The sequence below is a fragment of the Meles meles genome, chromosome 5 (assembly GCF_922984935.1).
Source record: "Meles meles chromosome 5, mMelMel3.1 paternal haplotype, whole genome shotgun sequence".
NCBI lineage: Eukaryota > Metazoa > Chordata > Mammalia > Carnivora > Mustelidae > Meles > Meles meles.
The window spans coordinates 22,960,765-22,981,050 of NC_060070.1; the positions used below are offsets into that span (position 1 = coordinate 22,960,765).

At 40.5% G+C, this 20,286-nt stretch overlaps 1 protein-coding gene across 4 annotated transcripts in view; it reads right to left on the minus strand.

Annotated features, from left to right (window-relative positions):
* Window positions 1-20,286, minus strand: part of FIG4 (FIG4 phosphoinositide 5-phosphatase) — a 131,892-nt gene that overhangs the window by 15,732 nt on the left and 95,874 nt on the right. Inside the window, exon 23 of one of the 4 annotated variants that reach the window (XM_046005697.1) lies at window positions 3,178-3,519. The exons of 2 other annotated variants lie outside the window; for them this stretch is intronic. In XM_046005697.1, coding sequence (XP_045861653.1) covers window positions 3,468-3,519 — 52 coding nt within the window. In that variant the 3' untranslated portion in view covers window positions 3,178-3,467. Of the gene's footprint in view, window positions 1-3,177; window positions 3,520-8,228; window positions 8,507-20,286 lie in introns of those variants that run through there. One more of the 4 variants, XM_046005696.1, reaches the window with a different exon arrangement.

Sequence of the window (20,286 nt, forward strand, 5' to 3'; positions counted from 1 at the left end):
TGTGCCAGAAATCAAGGGAAGTGTTCAAAGAATGATGAGGACATATCCAAAGAACACAGGAGCCAGGTTGAAGGGGCTCAGGTAAAACTTGGGACAATTTGAGCATCAAAATAAATAAGGACAGTAACAGATTACACCCTATTTAATAAAATAGGAAGCCAAGACCTCATACTGAGAGAAATAACTGAAAAAGTGGTAAGTTTGATAAAGAACAGGATATTTACAGAGTTTCAAAGTATCTCCCACAAAATATTCATCAATTAAAAGAAAAAAGATCAACTTCACAGGGGAAAAGCCCGGATGATTTAACCAAGGGATGGAAATAAAGATCCTTAGCAATGAGGCAAATTGAAATTGTGTGCCACCTGATAGGATGCAATGGAAAGAACCCACCATCACTTTTGTGATACTCCAGCATGTACTCATTTTGTACCCTCAGTCAATAAACATTTACTAAGTCCTAGTTTCTGGGGCTTAGATGATTGTGGTTAAAGTCAGATAGTCAGCTAGGGGGACAGTCAACTCAAGGTTTAACCGGGGTTGGAGAATCCACTTCCAAGCTCACTCAACATTGTTGGGAGGCCTCCTGGCTGTTGGGTAGATGCTTCAGTGGCCATGCAGGCCTATGCTTAGGGCTGCTCATGACATGGAGGCTTGCTTCACACAGAGCACGTGATCCAAGAGCATGTCATAACTTAATCATTTCTGCTATATGCTCTGGGTCACAAAGACCAAGTCCGGTTGATCTTTGGGGTGGGGATGACAGGAAGATGGGGCCAACATAAGGGTGAGGATAACAGGAGCTGGGGCCAGTTTGAAGGTTGACTATCATACTGCCAAAGGTTCATAACCTGAAGATAATCATGACAAACCCAAATCTTTGGCTATACTACAAAATAACTGGCCTGTATCTATCAAAGTGTCAAGGTCATGAAAATCAAGGAAGAAGGGGGAAGTGTTCCAGAGTGAGAGAGACTAAGGCAACATGACAACTAAATGCAGTGTGAGATGGGAAACAAGGTCCTTTTGGGATTAAGGACATTACTGGGACAATTGGCAAAAACTTGAACGGGACCAGGGGATTAGTTGGTAGCAATGTATTGATGTTCATTTCCTGATTTTACTAGATTGTAAATTGTGATTTTGTTGGAGAATGTTCTTATTTATAGGAAATATCCACTCGAATGCTAGAGAGTGAGAGAACATCAGGCCTGAAACTTACTCTCAAATGGTTTGGGACATTCTTCTGTAATTGCAACTTTTAGGTAACTTTGAGATTGTTTTCATATTAAAAATGTATATAAATTATAAAGACCTATGACAGAAATTTAAGTGTCTAAGAGAGAAAATTCTAATTCTACTATAGGTGGAATTGCATGATGGTAATTTTTGTAGGTCAAAAATTATAGGTGAATATTGCTAATTTCATATGGCTCAATGTAATACAAGAATAGCCTAATAAACTAATCAATATCAAAGATAATGAAACTATGGATTTCAATAAAAATATAAAACACAATGCCCTTTCGAGGATCTCTCTCCTGCAATCACCTCTCTTCTTCCAGCGTCCCTAATATCTGCCTCTCTGTAGACCCCCTTCCATCAATACACAGAGAAGCTGTCTGAATAAGCTGATCTAAGAAACAATCCCTTGATTTCACATTCCCCTCCAGATATGTTCCTATTTCTGTGTATTCCTTCACAGCATTTTTTGAAAGAATGGTTTCTATTCCCCATGTCCTCTTACGCACTCCCCGTTTTTCTCTAAACTCACTCTAAGTGGGTTTGCAAAGCTACCACCCGAAGACATTTGCTCATCAAGGCCATCAATAACTTTCCTGCTGATTTTTCTGTCTTCAACACTGCTGCCCACTCCCTCCTTTTCGAGACATTTTCTTCTCTTGGCTTCTGTGAAACCACATTTCTCTTGAGTTTCCTTTTTTTCCTCTTTGCCTGTATCCTTGCCCCCTACAATTCACCCTCCAAAAAAGAAAGCAGAGTCATCTTTAACAGGTGTGAACTGGAGCACACCCCTCTACTGAAAACCTTGCAATGGCTTCCCAATGGACAGAGGAACCCTAAGCTCTTGTGGGAGCTCCTGTGAGATCTGGCCCCTACCTATGCCCACTCCCTCCCATACACATCCTTCTGGCCTCTCACTCAGCCTTCTGCCTGCTTCTCAAACCTGCCAAGCTTGTTCCTACTCTGCTCTCCCATGCATGACCTCTCTGCTTCAAACATTCTTCCCCAGTCATCCCAGGGCAGATGCCTCGTCTGCATTCCAATCTCCACTCATGGGTTAATTCGTCCAAGAGACCTGCCCTCCAAACCTAATCTAAAAGAGATCGCCACCCTTACCTGCTCTAATCTTTCTCTCCCATCATGCTGGCTTGTGTTTTTCAGAGCATATATCCTAACAGCAAACGGTTTTACTTATTCATTTATTCATTCAGTGCTTGTCTGTCAACCCAGAACACCAGTGCCCGAGTGTCTTGCCAGTCTTGTTCTTTGTCTCCAGTGTCTAGAACAGTGTCGAACACATAGTAGGTGCTCAATAAATATTTGGTGAGTAAATGAATCACCTGCTTTCTTTTTCAAACTGCTATTGATCTCAAGCCATCACAGGTCTCACAGGTATGATAATTACAGAATCTAAGAGATGACATTCCTACCAAGTCACCTTGTCCACACTCAGATCAAATAAGTCAATCGGAGAAAGACAACTATCATATGATCTCCCTGATATGAGGACATGGAGAAGCAACATGGGGGGGTAGGGGGATAGGAGAAGAGTAAATGAAACAAGATGGGATTGGGAGGGAGACAAACCATAAATGACTCTTAATCTCACAAAACAAACTGGGGGTTGCTGGGGGGAGGTGGGATTGGGAGAGGGGGAGCGGGCTATGGACATTGGGGAGGGGAGGCGAACCATAAGAGACTATGTACTCTGAAAAACAACCTGAGGGTTTTGAAGGGTCAGGGGTGGGAGGTTGGGGCAACCTGAGGGTTTTGAAGGGTCAGGGGTGGGAGGTTGGGGGAACAGGTGGTGGGTAATGGGGAGGGCACGTTTTGCATGGAGCACTGGGTGTTGTGCAAAAAGAATGAATACTGTTACGCTGAAAAAATAAATAAAATGAAAAAAAAAAAAAAAAAAAAGAAACTCTTCACAACATGGTTGGCAGAAGGTTATCCAGCCTCTGCCTGAGCACTTGCAGTGATGGTAGAACTCACGACTTCTCATAGTGGACTGTTTCCAGGTCATGGCTGAGAGCTCAGTGTGTTGGAAAGATTCTCTCTACAGTGATCCGAGATCTTCTTCCTTCTATATTACCAATACCTTCTATATTAGTCCCTAAAGCAACTTTAAGAAGCCCTGCTTCACCTGACAGTGACTCAAATATCACTTGAGGGAATGATCACGTGACTCCAAATCCTCTTCTCCCAGATAAATACTCGCAGCTATCTCAACACTTCATATGACGTGAAAAATGGACCCACACAGCATCTGAGAAAGACCTGCAAAATTTTAGCAACTTGGTTTAAAACAGTAAAACCTTTCTGACATCTTATCTGAAAAATAAAATGTAAGAGTGCCCTTGAGTATTCCAAGAACACAGTCTCATTTCTCATGACTGTCCTTCTGTTCTCTGCACGCCTGCTCCCCGCCTCACAGCCATCCTGAGACTGAGGGAACCTCAGCGATCCAGCCAGCCGGGCCCAGGGGCAGCTTCTCTGAGACAAAGACCCATCTCTGTCAAAATATGACTGTGGCTCTCAGTTCCCATTTCTGGATAGATTTTACATTTTAATAAGAGGAGAGAGAACTCTCGTGATGTCACTATCCGCTAATGAGCTTTGCAGCACGGGCTCTTTGCCCAGGGCCTTAAACAATTTATTCTATGAGAAAAAAAACCCAGTTTGGATCTGACTCCCCTTGGGGCTCTCATTGTGTGTGTAGAGCGGGAGGAAGAGCAGATGGTTGTGGTTAAACAGGCCACGGTCTGGTGGATGTCGCCCCCTGTGACTTCCGTCACGGAGCAAGCACTCTATAAATACCACTGAATGGAAGAGTGAGGGAGTGAATGAAGGAACCAGTGAACCAGAGGGTCTCAGAACTAGTGCGCTAGCCCGAGCCCTCCTTTGACAGATGAGGAGGTAAGGCCGTGACAGGGGATTCAGAGCCCAGGAGTGTCAGATGTGCGACCAGACGGCAGGGCTCCTGGTTCTCAGGCTTAGAACAGTCTCCACAGATTTGCGCGGCCTCTCTTACTGGGCATCTGTGCAAGTGGATTTCCAGTTAACTGAAAGGCCCAAAGGATCTTGTTTTGTTTTGAATAACTAAGTCATTATAGATGACTTCCTCATATCTGGCTCCCCCAAAATGATTGTTTTAATCCACAACCTACAATCCTTGGCAGTGACACAGTTAAGGACTAGATGTGACCCAATCCTGGCCACTGAGGCACGAGAAAAAGTCTGCTCAGCGGGTTCGGGAGCTCCCTGCTGCTCTGGAGGAAATACAGGGGAAACATCCCTCTTCTCACTTTAGCACTACCGTGTCTGACGATGGCACCTGGACGTGTTCCAGCCATCTTGCTGCCACTTTGAGGATGAGGTAACACTGAGGAAGGGAGAGCAGAGAGATGGAAAGAAACTGACGCTTCTCCTCAACCAGTCAAGTCTGGGGTCTGCCCGATCTGTGAGCCTTCAGTGACATGAAATTTTAAATCACCTTATCATTTAAACCAGCTGAGTTAGGTGTTCCGGTATTTGGATCTGAAAGTATCCTAAGAGGTTCAAGTCATTTTTTGATAGAAACATTTAAAAAGAAAAGATTTGCTTCCTTGATTTCTGAAACAATAATAAAAAAAAAAAAACCCAGAAAATAAACATTTCTTCAGCCAGTCAGGGATCTCATTCTATTGGCAAGGACTGAGCAAGGCTGTTACGTAGAAATGTTTTGTTTGCCTCGGTGCTGCATTCTGACATAAATGGTCAAACATTCTAAGTCATTAGGTTCTCAAACGTTTTCATCTCAGGACCACTTTACGCTCTTTTTCTTTTTTTTTTTTAAAGATTTATTTATTTATTTTTTTGACAGACATCACAAGTAGGCAGAGAGGCAGGCTGAGAGAGAGGAGGAAGCAGGCTCCCCACTGAGCAGAGAGCCTGATTCGGGGCTCGATCCCAGGACCCTGGGATCATGACCCAAGCCGAAGGCAGAGGCCCAACCCACTGAGCCACCCAGGCACCCCTCACTTTATGCTCTTAAAAGCATTCCTGAGGACCCCAAGAGCTGGTTTATATGGGTTACATCTACCGATATTTACCATATGAGAAATCAAAACTAATAAATTAAAAAATATTTACTTGTTTAAAAATAACAATAGTAAACCCAGTAAATGTTAACATAATATATTTTTTTAAAGATTTTATTTATTTATTTGACAGACAGAGATCACAAGTAGGCAGAGAGGCAGGTGGGGAGAGAGGAAGGGAAGCAGGCTCCCTGCTGAGCAGAGAACCTGATGTGGTGCCCAATCCCAGGACCCTGAGATCATGACCTGAGCTGAAGGCAGAGTTTAAACCCAGTGAGCCACCCAGGAGCCCCAACATAATATGTTTTAATGAATAATAACTACATTTTCCAAAACAAAAGAAAATTAGTGACAAAGAAGTAATGTTTGGCATGTTCACAATCTCTTTAATGTCTTAATAAATTTGTGTCTGGCTGAATCTGTCACGATATGTTGTTCTGGTTGACGTATATGAAGAAACTCTGTATCAAGACACAGATGTAGTGAAAAGAAGGGGCACATGCACCCTAATGTTTATAGCAGCAATGTTCACAACAGCCAGACTGTGGAAAGAGCCAAGAAGCCCTTCAACAGATGAATGCATAAAGAAAATGTGGTCCATACATACGATGGAATACTACTCAGCCCTCAGAAAGGATGAATACCTTCCCTTTGCATTGACATGGATGGAACTGGAGGGGATTATGCTAACTGAAGTAAGTCAAGCAGAGAAAGACAATTATCACATGGTTTCACTCATATGTAGAACATAAGCAATAGCACAGAGGACCATAGGGGAACGGAGGGAAATCCAAAGGGGGAGAAATCAGAGAGGGAGACAAACCATGAGAGACTGGACTGTGGGAACCAAACTGAGGGTTACAGAAGGGAAGGGGGGTGGAGGGATCGGGTAACCAGGTGATAGGTATAAAGGAGGACACATGTTGTGATGAGCACTGGGTGTTATAAGTAACTAATGAATCACTGAACACTATATCAAAAACTACTAGGTACTATATGCTGGCTAACTGAACATAGTTTAAAAAACAAAGGAAAGAAACTCTGACATCATGGAGATGTGTAGTTAGAAAATGAAGGAGTATTTTAATAATCATTCCAGATAACTGTGAACATTCTTCTTTGATACTGCACTGTAACTTAACAAGTTTCTTTTTTTTTTTAAAGATCTTATTTATTTGATAGAAAGAGAGAGAGAGAGTGTGTGCACATGTGTGAGCACACAGATGGGAGAGAGGGTCAGGGAGAGAGGGAGAAGCAGACTCCTCGCTGAGCAGTGAGCCTGAGACGGGGTTGGAGCCCGACATGGGGCTCGATCCCAAGACATGAAGATTATGACCTGAGACCAGGTCAGACACCTAACCAACTGAGCCACCCAGGCGCCCCTTGACATGTTTCTTGAAGGCTAGTTGCAGTGGAGATGAACAACACAATGTCAACATTAATAAAAGTTTGGAAGAAGCTGATTCCAACCCTCACAGATGACTTGGAGGGGTTCAAGACTCCAGTGGGAGAAGTAACTGCAGATGTGGTAGAAACAGCAAGAGATCTGGAATTAGAGGTGCTGCCTGCAGATGGGCCTGAACTGCTGCCATCTCACGAGAAAAGGTTACTCTCACGAGGAGCTGCTTCTGATGGCTGAGCAAAGACAGTGGCTTCCTGAGATGTAATCGATTCCCAGTGCAGACGCTGTCAAGGCTGCTGCAATGCCAGCAATAGATTCAGAATATGACAGAAACTTAGCTGATACAGCAGCATCAGGATTTGAGAGGTCTGACTCCAATTCGGGAAGTTCTACTGTGGGTAAAATGCTATCCACCAGCATCTCATGCTACAGAGAAATCATTCATGAGAGGAAGAGTCCACTGATGTGGCAAAACTTCCTTGTTGTCTTATTTTAAGAAATTGCCGGAGCCACCCTAACCTTCAGCAACCATATCCTGATCAGTCAGCAGCCATCAACATCCAGACAAGACCCTCCACAGCAAAAAGATTATGACTTGCTAAAAGGTTAGCATTTTTTTAGTAATAAAGTATTTTTAAGTTAAGGGCTGTACGTTATTTTTGTAGACACGGTGTTATTGCACACTTAACAGACTACACTGTGTAAACATAATTTTTATATGCACTAGGAAAAGCAAAATTCATTTGAATTGCTTCATTGCAGTACTTGTTTTATTGAAGTGGTCTGGAACCAAATGCATAATATATCTGAGGTATGCTAGCAATCTTATTTAGAGTTCCCAAAATGATACCTAAAATTACATTTTGCTCTTGTTCTATCTATTATACATTTACTGATTCTTCTGAGATTATCAGAATGTTTTTCCTAGCTCTATTCTATTATTAAAAATAAATGTATCTAACATATTAACTATAGTCAATTTACTTTCCTGCTTTCTAACCAAATCATAAAGGAACTATCAATTTAACAATTCATATTTTGAAATAAGCCTCAAAGTTTTATTTTCAAAGAAATATAATTTTGATGTACGGTGCTGGTTGACTTTATTTTAACATTAAGTAACAGATTTCTAACACAATTATAAATAGTAAAACAAAATGGTTAAAAAAGTCAAGATAGCCTCAATCCCTTTTTACTTCTGGAGAACAGGATACATCTTATTCAGATATTCTGGGGCTTAATTGGTGTTTTGGTGACATCACACATACAAAGTAGAAACCATGACCCCTTTCTAATGGATATAAACCATCTTAAGAGTTTTTTACAAGCTAATGGAAAGAGGTTTGAGAGAAAAGATTTTTAAAAATGGAAAAATTTTCATTCTTTTCAAATGAGATCAAACTACCACAATTTTTTTAATCATAAGATTCTAAGAGTGAGGTAAATATAAAAACAAAGCAAAACTTTTAGAGCTTCATGTATTTGAAAACAACAGGCAAATGGAAATCAGGAAGTCATGGTTCTATTCTAGACATGCTGATAGGATTCTAAGAGCTAGTTATATATGGGGAAGAATTCTTTTGAAGAATTCTTTTGAGGAGCTTCAGCAATTTGGTAGCAGCAGGCAACTGAAAATCAGAAAAGCACGGCTCAAGATGGTGACATAGGTTATGCCTGACTTCAGTCCCCTTTGCAAGACCAACTGGCAAATATGCATAAGGACAGTAATGTGAAAATCTCAGAACCCAGGGATGAGGCTGAAGCACCACCTGGAAAACAAAAACTGAAAAGGATGACCTTAGAAAGGTTAAGAGGAGTGGCTACATTCTGACAACATTGCCCCCTCCCAGGCCTGCACAGTGCCATACCAAGAGGGAGCCCCAGGACCAACGGTTTCTACGGTGGGAGGAAAAAAGAGCCCAAAGTGAATATCCAGCTCCCCCAGCACTGCAGGGTCCTTCCCAGGAGGCCCATCTGGATGCTGCCTCACAGGGGTCACCGGAACCCTGCAGGGCTTCACCACTGAGAATCAGAAGCAGAGAAGGTAGGCAGGGTTTACAGTAACCAGTGCTCAATTTTGGCAGACCACATTTCTCTTTGGAGCTGTGCCCCAGCAGAGATCCTAGGCAGTGGCTGTGCTTATTTGCAGAGCCAACCTGGTGGCCCCTTGTGGCCAGGAGCCTGGTGGGCAATGGAAATTAAAGAATGCTCATTAATACCACAAAAACATATGAATGTGTAATACTCACTGGTAATAGTAAATATATAATCACAGTCAGATTCTCTAATACTGTATTGGTGGTGTGTAATTCATCTGCAACTCTAGTTTAAAGGTTAAAAAATGAATGTGTCTAAAAAGCTTAACTACAATAATTGTTATTGGATAGATAATATAAAAGTTATAAACTGTAACATCAGTAACTAAATGCAAGGGGGAAGAGATGTTAAAGTATAAAGTTTCCATATGCTATTGAAGTTGTTGTTATCATTCTAAAATAGATAACAAAAGGAGTTAAAGCATACTACTACAAAAAGTCATCAGATCACAAAGGAAGACAGCAAGAGAAGAAGCAAGGAACAAAGAAGGTACAAAACAGAAAGCAATGAACAAAAGGGCAACAGTAAGTCTTTACCTATCATTAATTACTTTAAACATAACTGGATTAAATTCTCCCATCAAAAGACTAGAGTAGCTAAATGGATAAAACACAAGATCCAGCAATATGCTGCCTATAAGAAACTTACTTTAGTTTCAAAGATACACAAAGACTGAGAGTGAAGGGATGGAAAAAGGAATTTTAAGTAATTTATAACCAAAAAAGCAGCAGCTTTAAGTTAAAAATGGTCAAAAGAGACAAGAGAAGTAATTTTATAATGGTAAGGGGGATCAATTTACCACAAATATATAAGAATTGTAAATATCTATTCACCCAACATTGAAGCACGTAACTATATAAAGCAAATACTCACAGAACTAAAAGTAGAGACAAACAGCAATACAATAATAGCTGGGAACTACTAAACATAATAAAAAGATAATAATAATGGGACCCTCAACTCTATGGTGAAATAATCTTCGACAAAACAGGAAAAAATATACAATGGAAAAAAGACAGTCTCTTCAATAAATGGTGCTGGGAAAACTGGACAGCGATATGTAGAAGAATGAAACTCGACCATTCTTTTACACCGTACACAAAGATAAACTCAAAATGGATAAAAGACCTCAATGTGAGACAGGAATCTCTCAGAATCCTAGAGGAGAACATAGGCAGTAACCTCTTCGATATCAGCCACAGCAACTTCTTTCAAGATATGTCTCCAAAGGCCAAGGAAACAAAAGCGAAAATGAACTTTTGGGACATCATCAAGATCAAAAGTTTCTGCACAGCAAAGGAAACAGTCAACAAAACAAAAAGGCAACCCACGGAATGGGAGAAGATATTTGCAAATGACAGTACAGACAAAAGGTTGATATCCAGGATCTATAAAGAACTTCTCAAACTCAACACACACAAAACAGATAATCATATCCAAAAATGGGCAGAAGATATGAACAGACACTTCTCCAACGAAGACATACAGATGGCTATCAGACACATGAAAAAGTGTTCATCATCACTAGCCATCAGGGAGATTCAAATTAAAACAACATTGAGATACCACCTGACACCAGTTAGAATGGCCAAAATTAGCAAGACTGGAAACAACGTGTGTTGGAGAGGATGTGGAGAAAGGGGAACCCTCTTACACTGTTGGTGGGAATGCAAGTTAGTGCAGCCACTTTGGACCCTGAGATCATGACCTGAGCCGAAGGCAGCGGCCTAATCCACTAAACCACCCAGGCGCCCCTATGCAGCCACTTTGGAGAACAGTGTGGAGATTCCTCAAGAAATTAAGAATAGAGCTTCCCTATGACCCTGCAATTGCGCTGTTGGGTATTTACCCCAAAGATACAGGTGTAGTGAAAAGAAGGGCCATCTGTACCCCAATGTTTATTGCAGCAATGGCTACAGTCGCCAAACTGTGGAAAGAACCAAGGTGTCCTTCAATGGATGAATGGATAAGGAAGATGTGGTACATATACACAATGGAGTATTATGCTTCCATCAGAAAGGATGAATACCCAACTTTTATAGCAACATGGACAGGACTGGAAGAGATTATGCTGAGCGAAATAAGTCAAGCAGAGAGAGTCAAGTATCATATGGTCTCACTTATTTGTGGAGCATAACAAAGAACACGGAGGACATGGGGAGATGGAGAGGAGAGGGAGTTGAGGGAAACTGGAAGGGGAGATGAACCATGAGAGACTATGGACTCTGAAAAACAACCAGAGGGTTTTGAAGGGGCGGGGGGGGGGGTGGGAGGTTGAGGAACCAGGTGGTGGGTAATAGGGAGGGCACGTACTGCATGGAGCACTGGGTGTGATGCCAAAACAATGAACACTGTTATGCCGTAAATAAACAAATAAAAAAAAATAAAAAAAAGATAATAATAATGAACATTAAAATGCATAGGAATAAATCTAACCAAGGAGGTAAAAGATCTAAACAATGAAAAGTATAAAACATTGATAAAAGAAACTGATGACAAGTGGAAAGATATAGATATTCATGGACTATAAAGAATCAAGGCTATTAAAAAGTCCATACTACCCAAAGTAATCTCTAGATTCAATATAATCCCTATAAAGATTCCAATAGCATTTGTTTGTTTTTTTTACAGAAAGAGAACAAACAATCCTAAAATTTACATGGAACCACAAAAGACCTGAATAGCCAAAGCAATCCTGAGAAAGAAAGACAAAGCTGAAGGTATCACAATTCCTGATTTCAAACTTTTTTACAAAGCTACAGTAATCAAAACAGTATGTTACTGGCATAAGAACAAAGAGCTAGACCAATAGAATCATACTGAAAGTCCAGAAATAACTCGTGCATATACAATCAACTAATATTTGACAATGGAGCCAAGAACACTCTGTGAAGAAGAAGACAATCTCTTCAATAAATGGTGTTGGAAAAGCTGGATATTCACATGCAAAAGAATGAAATTGGACCCCTATCTTATGCTATACACAAAAATTAACTCAAAATGGATTAAAGACCTCAATATAAGACCTGAAACCATAAAACTCCTAGAAGGAAACAGGAGAAAATTTCCTTGACATTGGTCTTGGCAATGATTTTATGGATATGACACCAAAAGCATAAACAACAAAAGCAAAAATCAACACGTGGAACTACATCAAACTAAAAGCTTTATAGCAAAAGAAATGATCAACAAAATGAAAAGGTAACTTACGGAATGGGAGAAAAGATTTGCAAACCACACAACTGATAAGGGATTAACATCCAAAATATATAAGAACTCATATAACAAAAAGTAAAAAACAAAAAAATTTAAAAAACATAAACAAACCAATTTGAAAATGGGCAATGGACTGAATAGACATATTTCCAAAGAAGACACACAAAATGGCCAACAGGAACACAAAAGGATGCTCAATATCACTAATCATCAGGGAAATGCAAATCAAAACTACAATGAGATATCACCTCATATCTATTAGAAGAGATTTTATCAAAAACAAAAAACAAAACAAAACAACAACAACAAAATAAGAAATAACAAGTGTTGGTGAGGGTGTGAGGAAAAGGGAACCATTTTACACTGTTGGTGGGAAGGTAAATTGGTTCAACCATTATGGAGAATAGTATTGAAGTTCCTCAAAAAATTAAAAACAGAAATACAATATGATCTAGCAGTTCTGGGTATAATCACTTCTGGGTATAAACCCAAAGGAAAGGAAATAACTATCTTGAAGAGTTATCTGCACCCCTATCTATGTTCACTGCAGCATTATTTACAATAGCCAAGGCATGGAAACAACCTAAATGGCTACCGATGGATGAATAAAGAAAATATGAGATGAATATGTTTATGAAATGTGTGTGTGCATGTGTTTGTGTGTGTGTATGTGTGTATGTGTGTAATGGAATATTATTCAATCATTAAAAAAAATTCTGTCAATTGTGACAACATGGATGAAACCTGAGGGCATTATGCTAACTGAAATAAGTCAGACATAGAAAGACAAAATCTGTATGATCTTGCTTGTATGTGGAATGTAAAAAATCTGAACATATAGAAACAGAACAGATTGGTGGCTGCCAGATGCAGAAGGCAGGCGATAGCAAAATGGGTGAAGGTGGTCAAAAGCTACAAACTTCCAGTTATATACTGTATTATATGTTTGAAAGTTGCTAAGAGAGTAGATTTTTTAAAATTCTTACCACACACACACACACACACACACACACACACACACACACTGTAACTATGAGGGGTGATGGATGGGATAATTAACCTTATTGTGGTAATCACTTTATAATAGATACATAAATCATTACCTTGAATACCTTAAACTTATTCAGTGTTCTTCAATTATATCTCAATACAGCTAAACTGAAATAAATGAGAAAAGAAAATCCTGGCCCTATTTTAGCTTCTTCTACTAATAGAATGTATAAGTTAACTAATAAGGACAGCAATATTTCTCAATTGAGAAACTGATGAGATATCTGACAAGAAATTTGAGTTACTACCTCTAAAACTGAAAATGGACTACAGGTGATCCTTGAACAACATGGGTTTGAATGGTGCAGGTCCATTTATGGAGGTTTGTTTTTTGTTTTTATAAATATAGTATAGTACTATAAATATATTTTCTTTTCCTATGATTCTCTTAACAATTTCTTTTCTCCAGCTTACTTTATTGTAAGAATATAATATATAATGTATAAAACACACAAAATATGTGTTACTTGACTTTATGTTCTCAGTAAGGCTTCCAGTCAATAGTAGACTATTAGTAGTTAAGCTCTGGGATAGTCTGCAATTAAACACAGATTTCAGACTGTGCAGTGCAGGGGGTATTGGCCCCCACACCCGCCATGTTGTTCAAGGGTCAAGTGTATAGTTCAAAGCTTACAAATAGTTGTCATCTGTCTAGCCATTTGCTTCCATTGGTTAACCCTGGTACTTCTCCCTCCCAATTATTGCATGATATTCCTAAAAGAGATTTAAAAAAACTATTAAATATTGACTAGTAATCATTCATAATTTATCTAATGCTTACTGTGTATCAGGTATCCTTTTAGGGCCTGGGGATGCAAAAGCAGATAAGCTCTGCCCTTTAAGGAACTCATAGTCTTTTTACTTATTTACCTTTAAATTGCTTTCTTTTTCCTTTAAAGATTTTATTTTTAGGCACTTTCTACACCCAAAGTGGGCCTTGAACTCACAACCCCAACACCAAGAGTTTAACTGCTTCACCAACTGAGCCAGCCAATCCCTAGATTGGTTTTAGATGAAAAATACCATATATTAGGGGCACCTGGGTGGTGCAGTCAGTTAAGCATCTGACTTTGGTTTCAGCTCAGGTTGTGATCTCAGGGTTGTGAGACTGAGCCCCGTGTCTGACTCCCTGCTCAGCGCAGTCTGCATAGGACTCTCTCTCCCTCTGCCCCCTCCCTTTGTTCTTGCTCTCTCTCTCTCTCAGATAAATGAATCTCTAAAAGAAAAAAAAAAAAAACAAAACAAAAACACCCCACATATTGGGTTCTATTTACCAAGGACTGTCTGTTCTCATAAAATTGGGAGGGAATGGCAGAATGATGTTTATAAAATATGAGCAGACTTCTAATCATGAAAACATAATGCAACTGATTTCCATGGTAGTATTCCTCAAATTTCTTCCTAAGACCATGAGGAAAATGAATGATAACATAAAATGATAAATAAGAAAAATTACTTCTATTAACATCAAAAGACAACTGATGCCTATTGGTGAATATTAAACACGATCAGGACTTAATGGGATTTGTACTTCATTCTTTAAAATCATGTGTAAAAGCACCAAGGGATTCTGAATAACACACTAAATAGTACAGCTATGTTTAAAGACGAAATCAAAAGCATTTTCGTCTTTCAACCCAAAATTTAATCTTTTCTTAACTGAAAAGACTTCTCATATATGATCAAAGGAGGCAGGGTCCAAGAATACATCATACCTGGGCACACATTCTCTTTGTGCAAAAGGAATGAAGCCACAGTGAAGCACGAGGCTGTCATCATCGCATCTGCCCAAAGCCATCCCACTCACCTTCCATACAGAACACTGATGATCATTGAGTAAACTAACAAAATAACAAAAGGTTAAACAGTTACAAAATGTGACTCCCGTATACCCAGGGAAGAAAACCAATGAGTAATGCCCCTCACATGGGCCTATCAGATATCCAGATCTGCTTCCCTAGGATTAACCTGCTTGCTCATATACAAAATAAGACAGTGCTTTATGGGCTAAAAATACATGTAAAGCTGTAAAATTCTTCACCTCTATCAGCAATTGAAGGATTTTTTGTCCTCTAATCTGAACATGGGTCTCCAGAAAAATTTAAAAGCATGTATAATAATCTATTTAACCTGGAGCCCCATTAGAAAAAGAAATTTAAGTTGCTTGTTTTCTAAATCAAGAGCCAAAAAAAAAAAAAAAAAGAAACCAAACAAAACAAAAACACAAACTTAAATTTATCTAATCTCTGTAATCTAACAAATCATCTTGTATGTGCTATTACTGTCATAAATGAAACACGTTAGTCCCCAAACTTAAGTCTGTCATGCAACTCCAATCCTGGTGATCCACCGCCAGGCCTAGTCCACCAAGCTAGAAAACACCTGGCCTCTTGCATATTCCTCACACCCAATCCACTGCACCCAGTCTTACCAAGCCCTATAGATTCTACCTTTGCAAAATAATCCCCTTCTTTATTTCAACGGCCAAAAGTGGACTGCAATTCTTTTCTGGTCCTGATGTTTCCGACAGATGCGTTGTTTATCCTCCGGCCTCCAATTCGTTCTCCATGCTATTTCCAGAGTGACCTTTCTAAAATGCAAATCTCAGCCTATCACTCCCTGATTAAAACCAGCTTCTAGGATAAGGGCCATGCTCTCCCACTTGTCATCTCTGCTTGATCTTGTTCCTACCTGCCTGGGACTCTCATTGACACCCCCCTTACTTTAGACACAGAATTATGTATGGATCTTGAAAGGTGCTGCATGGTCAGGAGCCTCTGTCCAGATCCTTTTTTATCTTCTTCTACCAAATAACTCCATCTTTCCTTTGGAGTCTAGCCTGATAATAAAGCCTACCCAGGAATCTCTGTCTGATTTGGGTTCTTCTCTGCACCCCCAACGCCTCCTCTGCTAACATCTTCATAGCACCTCTCCACCACCTAGAATCACTGACCCCATGGGTCAGTGCAAACCCTCAGAGGCAGGGACTGTTTCCCTTTCAACTGTGCACTGAAAACCCTTAACCTGGCACAGAGTGAGCATGCATTAAAAAGCTGCCGTTGAAGGCCTTTCACGCTTTATGAGTAAGGTAAGAGCTTACCTTACACAAGTTTATCTTACCTTTCCTGAAAACGGGAACAAGAACAAAACCCATGTCAAGGGGGTACTTAAGACCTCAGGTGAACCTATGAAAGTTCCCATAAGTGGGAGTCACCAAAATAAAATAAGCAATATACATAATTTAAAAATACACAATAAAGTCATTTTGATACCTCACATTAATAACCTAAGTACCTACAATTAAATTTATATTTATTAAGACTCTGTTCTCTAAGCCCCTAGAAATGAGCCTTGGAAATCCCTTTTATGAAGATGGCGCCGAAAGCTAAGAAGGAAACCCCTGCCCCTCGCAAAGCCAAAGCCAAAGCAAAGGCTTTGAAGGCCAAGCAAGCAGTGCCAAAGCCATCTGCAGTCACAAAAAAAAGGAAGATCCACACATCACGTATGAGGACCCAAGACTCTGCGTCTCCAAAGGCAGTCCAAATATCCTCAAAAAAGCTCCCCCAGGAGAAACAAGCTTGATCACTAAGCCATCATCAAGTTCCCCTTGAGTACTGAGCCAGCCATGAAGAAAATAAAAGACAACACCATACTGTGTTCACTGCGGATGTCAAGGCCAACAAGCACCAAATGGAACAGGCTGTGAAGAAGCTCTATGACATTGATGTGGCCAAGGTCAACACCCTGATCGGGCCTGATGGAGAGAAGAAGGCCTATGTTTGACTGGCCCCTCACTATGATGCTTTGGATGTTACCAACAAAATTGGGATCATCTAAACTGAGTCCCGCTGGCTAAATCGAAATACAATTTTTTCACCATAAAAAATTACATTTATTATTCCTTATATGCTAGAAATGTTTCAGGATTTCACCTTGTTCCATTAAGTTTCTCTTTACATAGTAGGCAGACCCTATTGTAGATAATATTCAAACAAAGAGACATTCACTTGATCTCTGTACGTAATGGTTCTTTCATTCTGACTTTCCGTGGCAGCTTGCTGCTACCTCTTCCATTTACAGGCTCATCCTAGCTCTCAATTCCTTTTACGTAACGAGAGTATACTTTTCAAGGCCTGCATTTACTTTACCCACTACGGACACACCACAGAATACCCTCTCATCCCTTCCCGACTCCTTTTTTTCCTGATTCCCTTCTCTGTTTCTAATTATTCCCAAGAATAATCACTTACACACACACATACACACACATTTTCATTTAATCAACAAACACTTATCAAACACCTATAAGCCAGGAATTAAGTTTTTTAATTCATGTGGTTCCAGAGAAGATGCATTCATGTAAATCCAACCTGTGACTATCACTGGCAATAAGAAATGCACTTTGCATAGCAAACCAATATATATGACTGTATTTATACAGAGAAAGAAGATTCTGTTCAACAAGACAACTATACTTTGTGCCTTATACTGGAATTCTCTTTTGGACTCAGTTCAGTTTTATTTTATTTCACTGTGTGGAGGCCTACTCAATTAATTTCATGGCCCACTTATGAGTCAAGAATTATAGTTCGAAAGCACTTTTTTTTTTTAAGAATTCATTTAAGTGAGAGAGAGTCTGAGAAAAAGCACGAGGGGGTGGGGAGAGGAAGAAGCAGGCTCCCTGCTGAGCAAGGAGCCTGATGGAGGGCTCCATCCCAGAACCCTGGGATCATGACCTGAGCCAAAGGCTGATGGTTAACCAACTGAGCCACCCAAGGGCCCCTGAAAAGCACTGTTGTAAAATACAGGAAGGAAACTTGTGTTTTGGAGTAGCTACTATATTAAAAAGAAAAAAAAAAAAAAACAGTTAAAACTACCCTGGAGGGATGGAGAGAGGATGGCAAGGGAGAGGAGATGGCCAGAGAGAGAGGAAGGCGAAAGTAAAAGAAATATAGAAGGGGAGAGAGTGGACAGAAAGGGATCGTTTAGGAATAGAAAATATAAAAAGCAAATGCTAAGAAGGGTACAAAAGAAGAGAGAAAAGAAAAGGCCAGAAGGAAGGAGGAACAGAGACTGTTATGGTAACTTCTGGGGTAAGGAAGAGGTCACAGACCACCCTCCTTGTCGCCTTTCATTTCCCCGAGTGTGGAGGGAATTCGCTGATTCATCTCTGATCCTTGCCTCCCAACTGGTCTGAATCCTTAAACCTTTAAAGACAGTACTCAGGGTGTTTAGGAAAGCAAGCAAGTGTTACCCACTTAAGGTAGAAATACTGGGCCCGCAGCACAGAGCCCAGAGCACTGTCTGCAGAGCACTAGATGAGATCAGCGCGGGGAACCCCAGAGAGCAACTCATGTATTGGGAATACACTGAAAATGACTCACAAGAAAACAAAGCTGAGTTCAATACAGCCACTGGGCCATCCTCATCTCATCAGTGTGAAAAGGTGTGCTCATTCTCACTGCGATTTGGGAAGCAAGTCCCCTAACAGAAACCCTTACCAGGGGGCATTCACCTCAAAGTCAGTAAATGCTTCTTACTCTGAGATGGGCTGAGGGAATAAATGCAACATGATGGTCCTAACAGAATCCTTATTTACCTTATTCATTTTCAACTAACCCTGTGTTGGAAGAACCCTAAGCGAGATAGTATTCATCGACTCTATGTATTATATTTTGAACCATTTCTTAGAGGTTAGTTTTGAAGCAAGCGAGACCTATTCCTGGAATAGGTGAGCCGTAGAATAGCAGGCACTAATAATATATGTGTTCATGTTCTTTTTAACCTGCACTGATTGGCATTTGTTGCTCAGTTAAAAACTCCCAGAGAACTGGTAGGAGTGTAAAATGAGAACAGGTTGGTCTTGCATGAATACGGTGAGTCACCGCCGGGCCACACATCACCCTGCCTGTCCTGCCACAGCCAGGCCTTCCACTCGGGGCCTTCTCGCTCTGCTTTTGGTCACAGGTGCATGTGGAAACAGGATAGAGGGGGAAAAAAAAAAACTAAAAACTTGGTTCACTTACTTTTTCCTTCTATCAGAAGGGAACAAAGAAGTAGGGGAGGGCGAGGGCTTATGAGCAGGAAACAGAATAGGGGGGAAAACTAAAGAATGTTCAAGGGTCGGGGGAGAAAGGAGCCATGGGGAGGGTGGCTGAAAACCAGGGAGATGCTGGTGAGGTGGGCTTCTAGGTCGGGATACTCAGGGGGGCTCATACACACTCTGAAAGTAATGGGAGGGATTGCGGGGACGAGATTCAGAACATTCCAACAAATATTTATGAGTACTTAATTTAACATATTATTGTGGGGGCAGCTCGTACAAAGATGGGCTGCCTACTAGGAGCTCACAACCTAGCAGGATAGCAGCAATCAAAAACAGTAGCAATATTGTTCTGATAATGACTAAATGGCCTCTATACTGTGCTTTACGTCACGCAAACTATCCTTGCTCAAGAAACATGTCTACATTGGGGACAATACGCTGGGTACTAAGAAGAGAATAAAGTTGTCTTATCTGAAATATTACATTTAAATGTGAAAACAAAATTCAATATTAACAGAGCAGAAACATTACGTCTGCATGCAGAGACGTCTGCCAACCCAGATGAGGTCAAAGCATCCACTTGAGGGCTGCTCGCTCTAATTACTCAGGATTTCTACCACTGTGGTTATAAAAGGCATGTATGGCTTAGGGCTGGGCAGCCAGCCTGTCTGGGTTTGAATCCTGGCTCTTCCACTTCCTGTTTGTGAGCAAGTTACATGATTTCTCTGTGTTTCAGTTTCCCCATCTGTACAATGAGGCTGATAGAAAGGTCATAGGGTTACTATGAGAATTGACTTAATTCAGGTTAAGGTATTAAGTGAGTGTCGGTGAAGGTCGGCTGACATCATTTCTCCCTAGTTGCCACCATTCAATCGAGGAGTGGTAGGAGTCAAAGGGAGGGGTCACACGCAAACGAAATACAGCTTGGAGTGGCTGGGCTAACAGTGTAGACGTGGACCAGTTTGGATTCAACATCCACTTCTATGAAATGTCCCCAGAATCTTAGATGAAAAGTGTTCAGCTACCCACCCCCCCCAGGTTTCTGCACCTTCATATTTACCAGGGGCCCCTGCTACACTGGCTCCCTGTGAGTTGTTTACCGCTGATAATTTTTATATCTGGCGTTGTGTTTACCTAACATTTAGAAAAGGAAT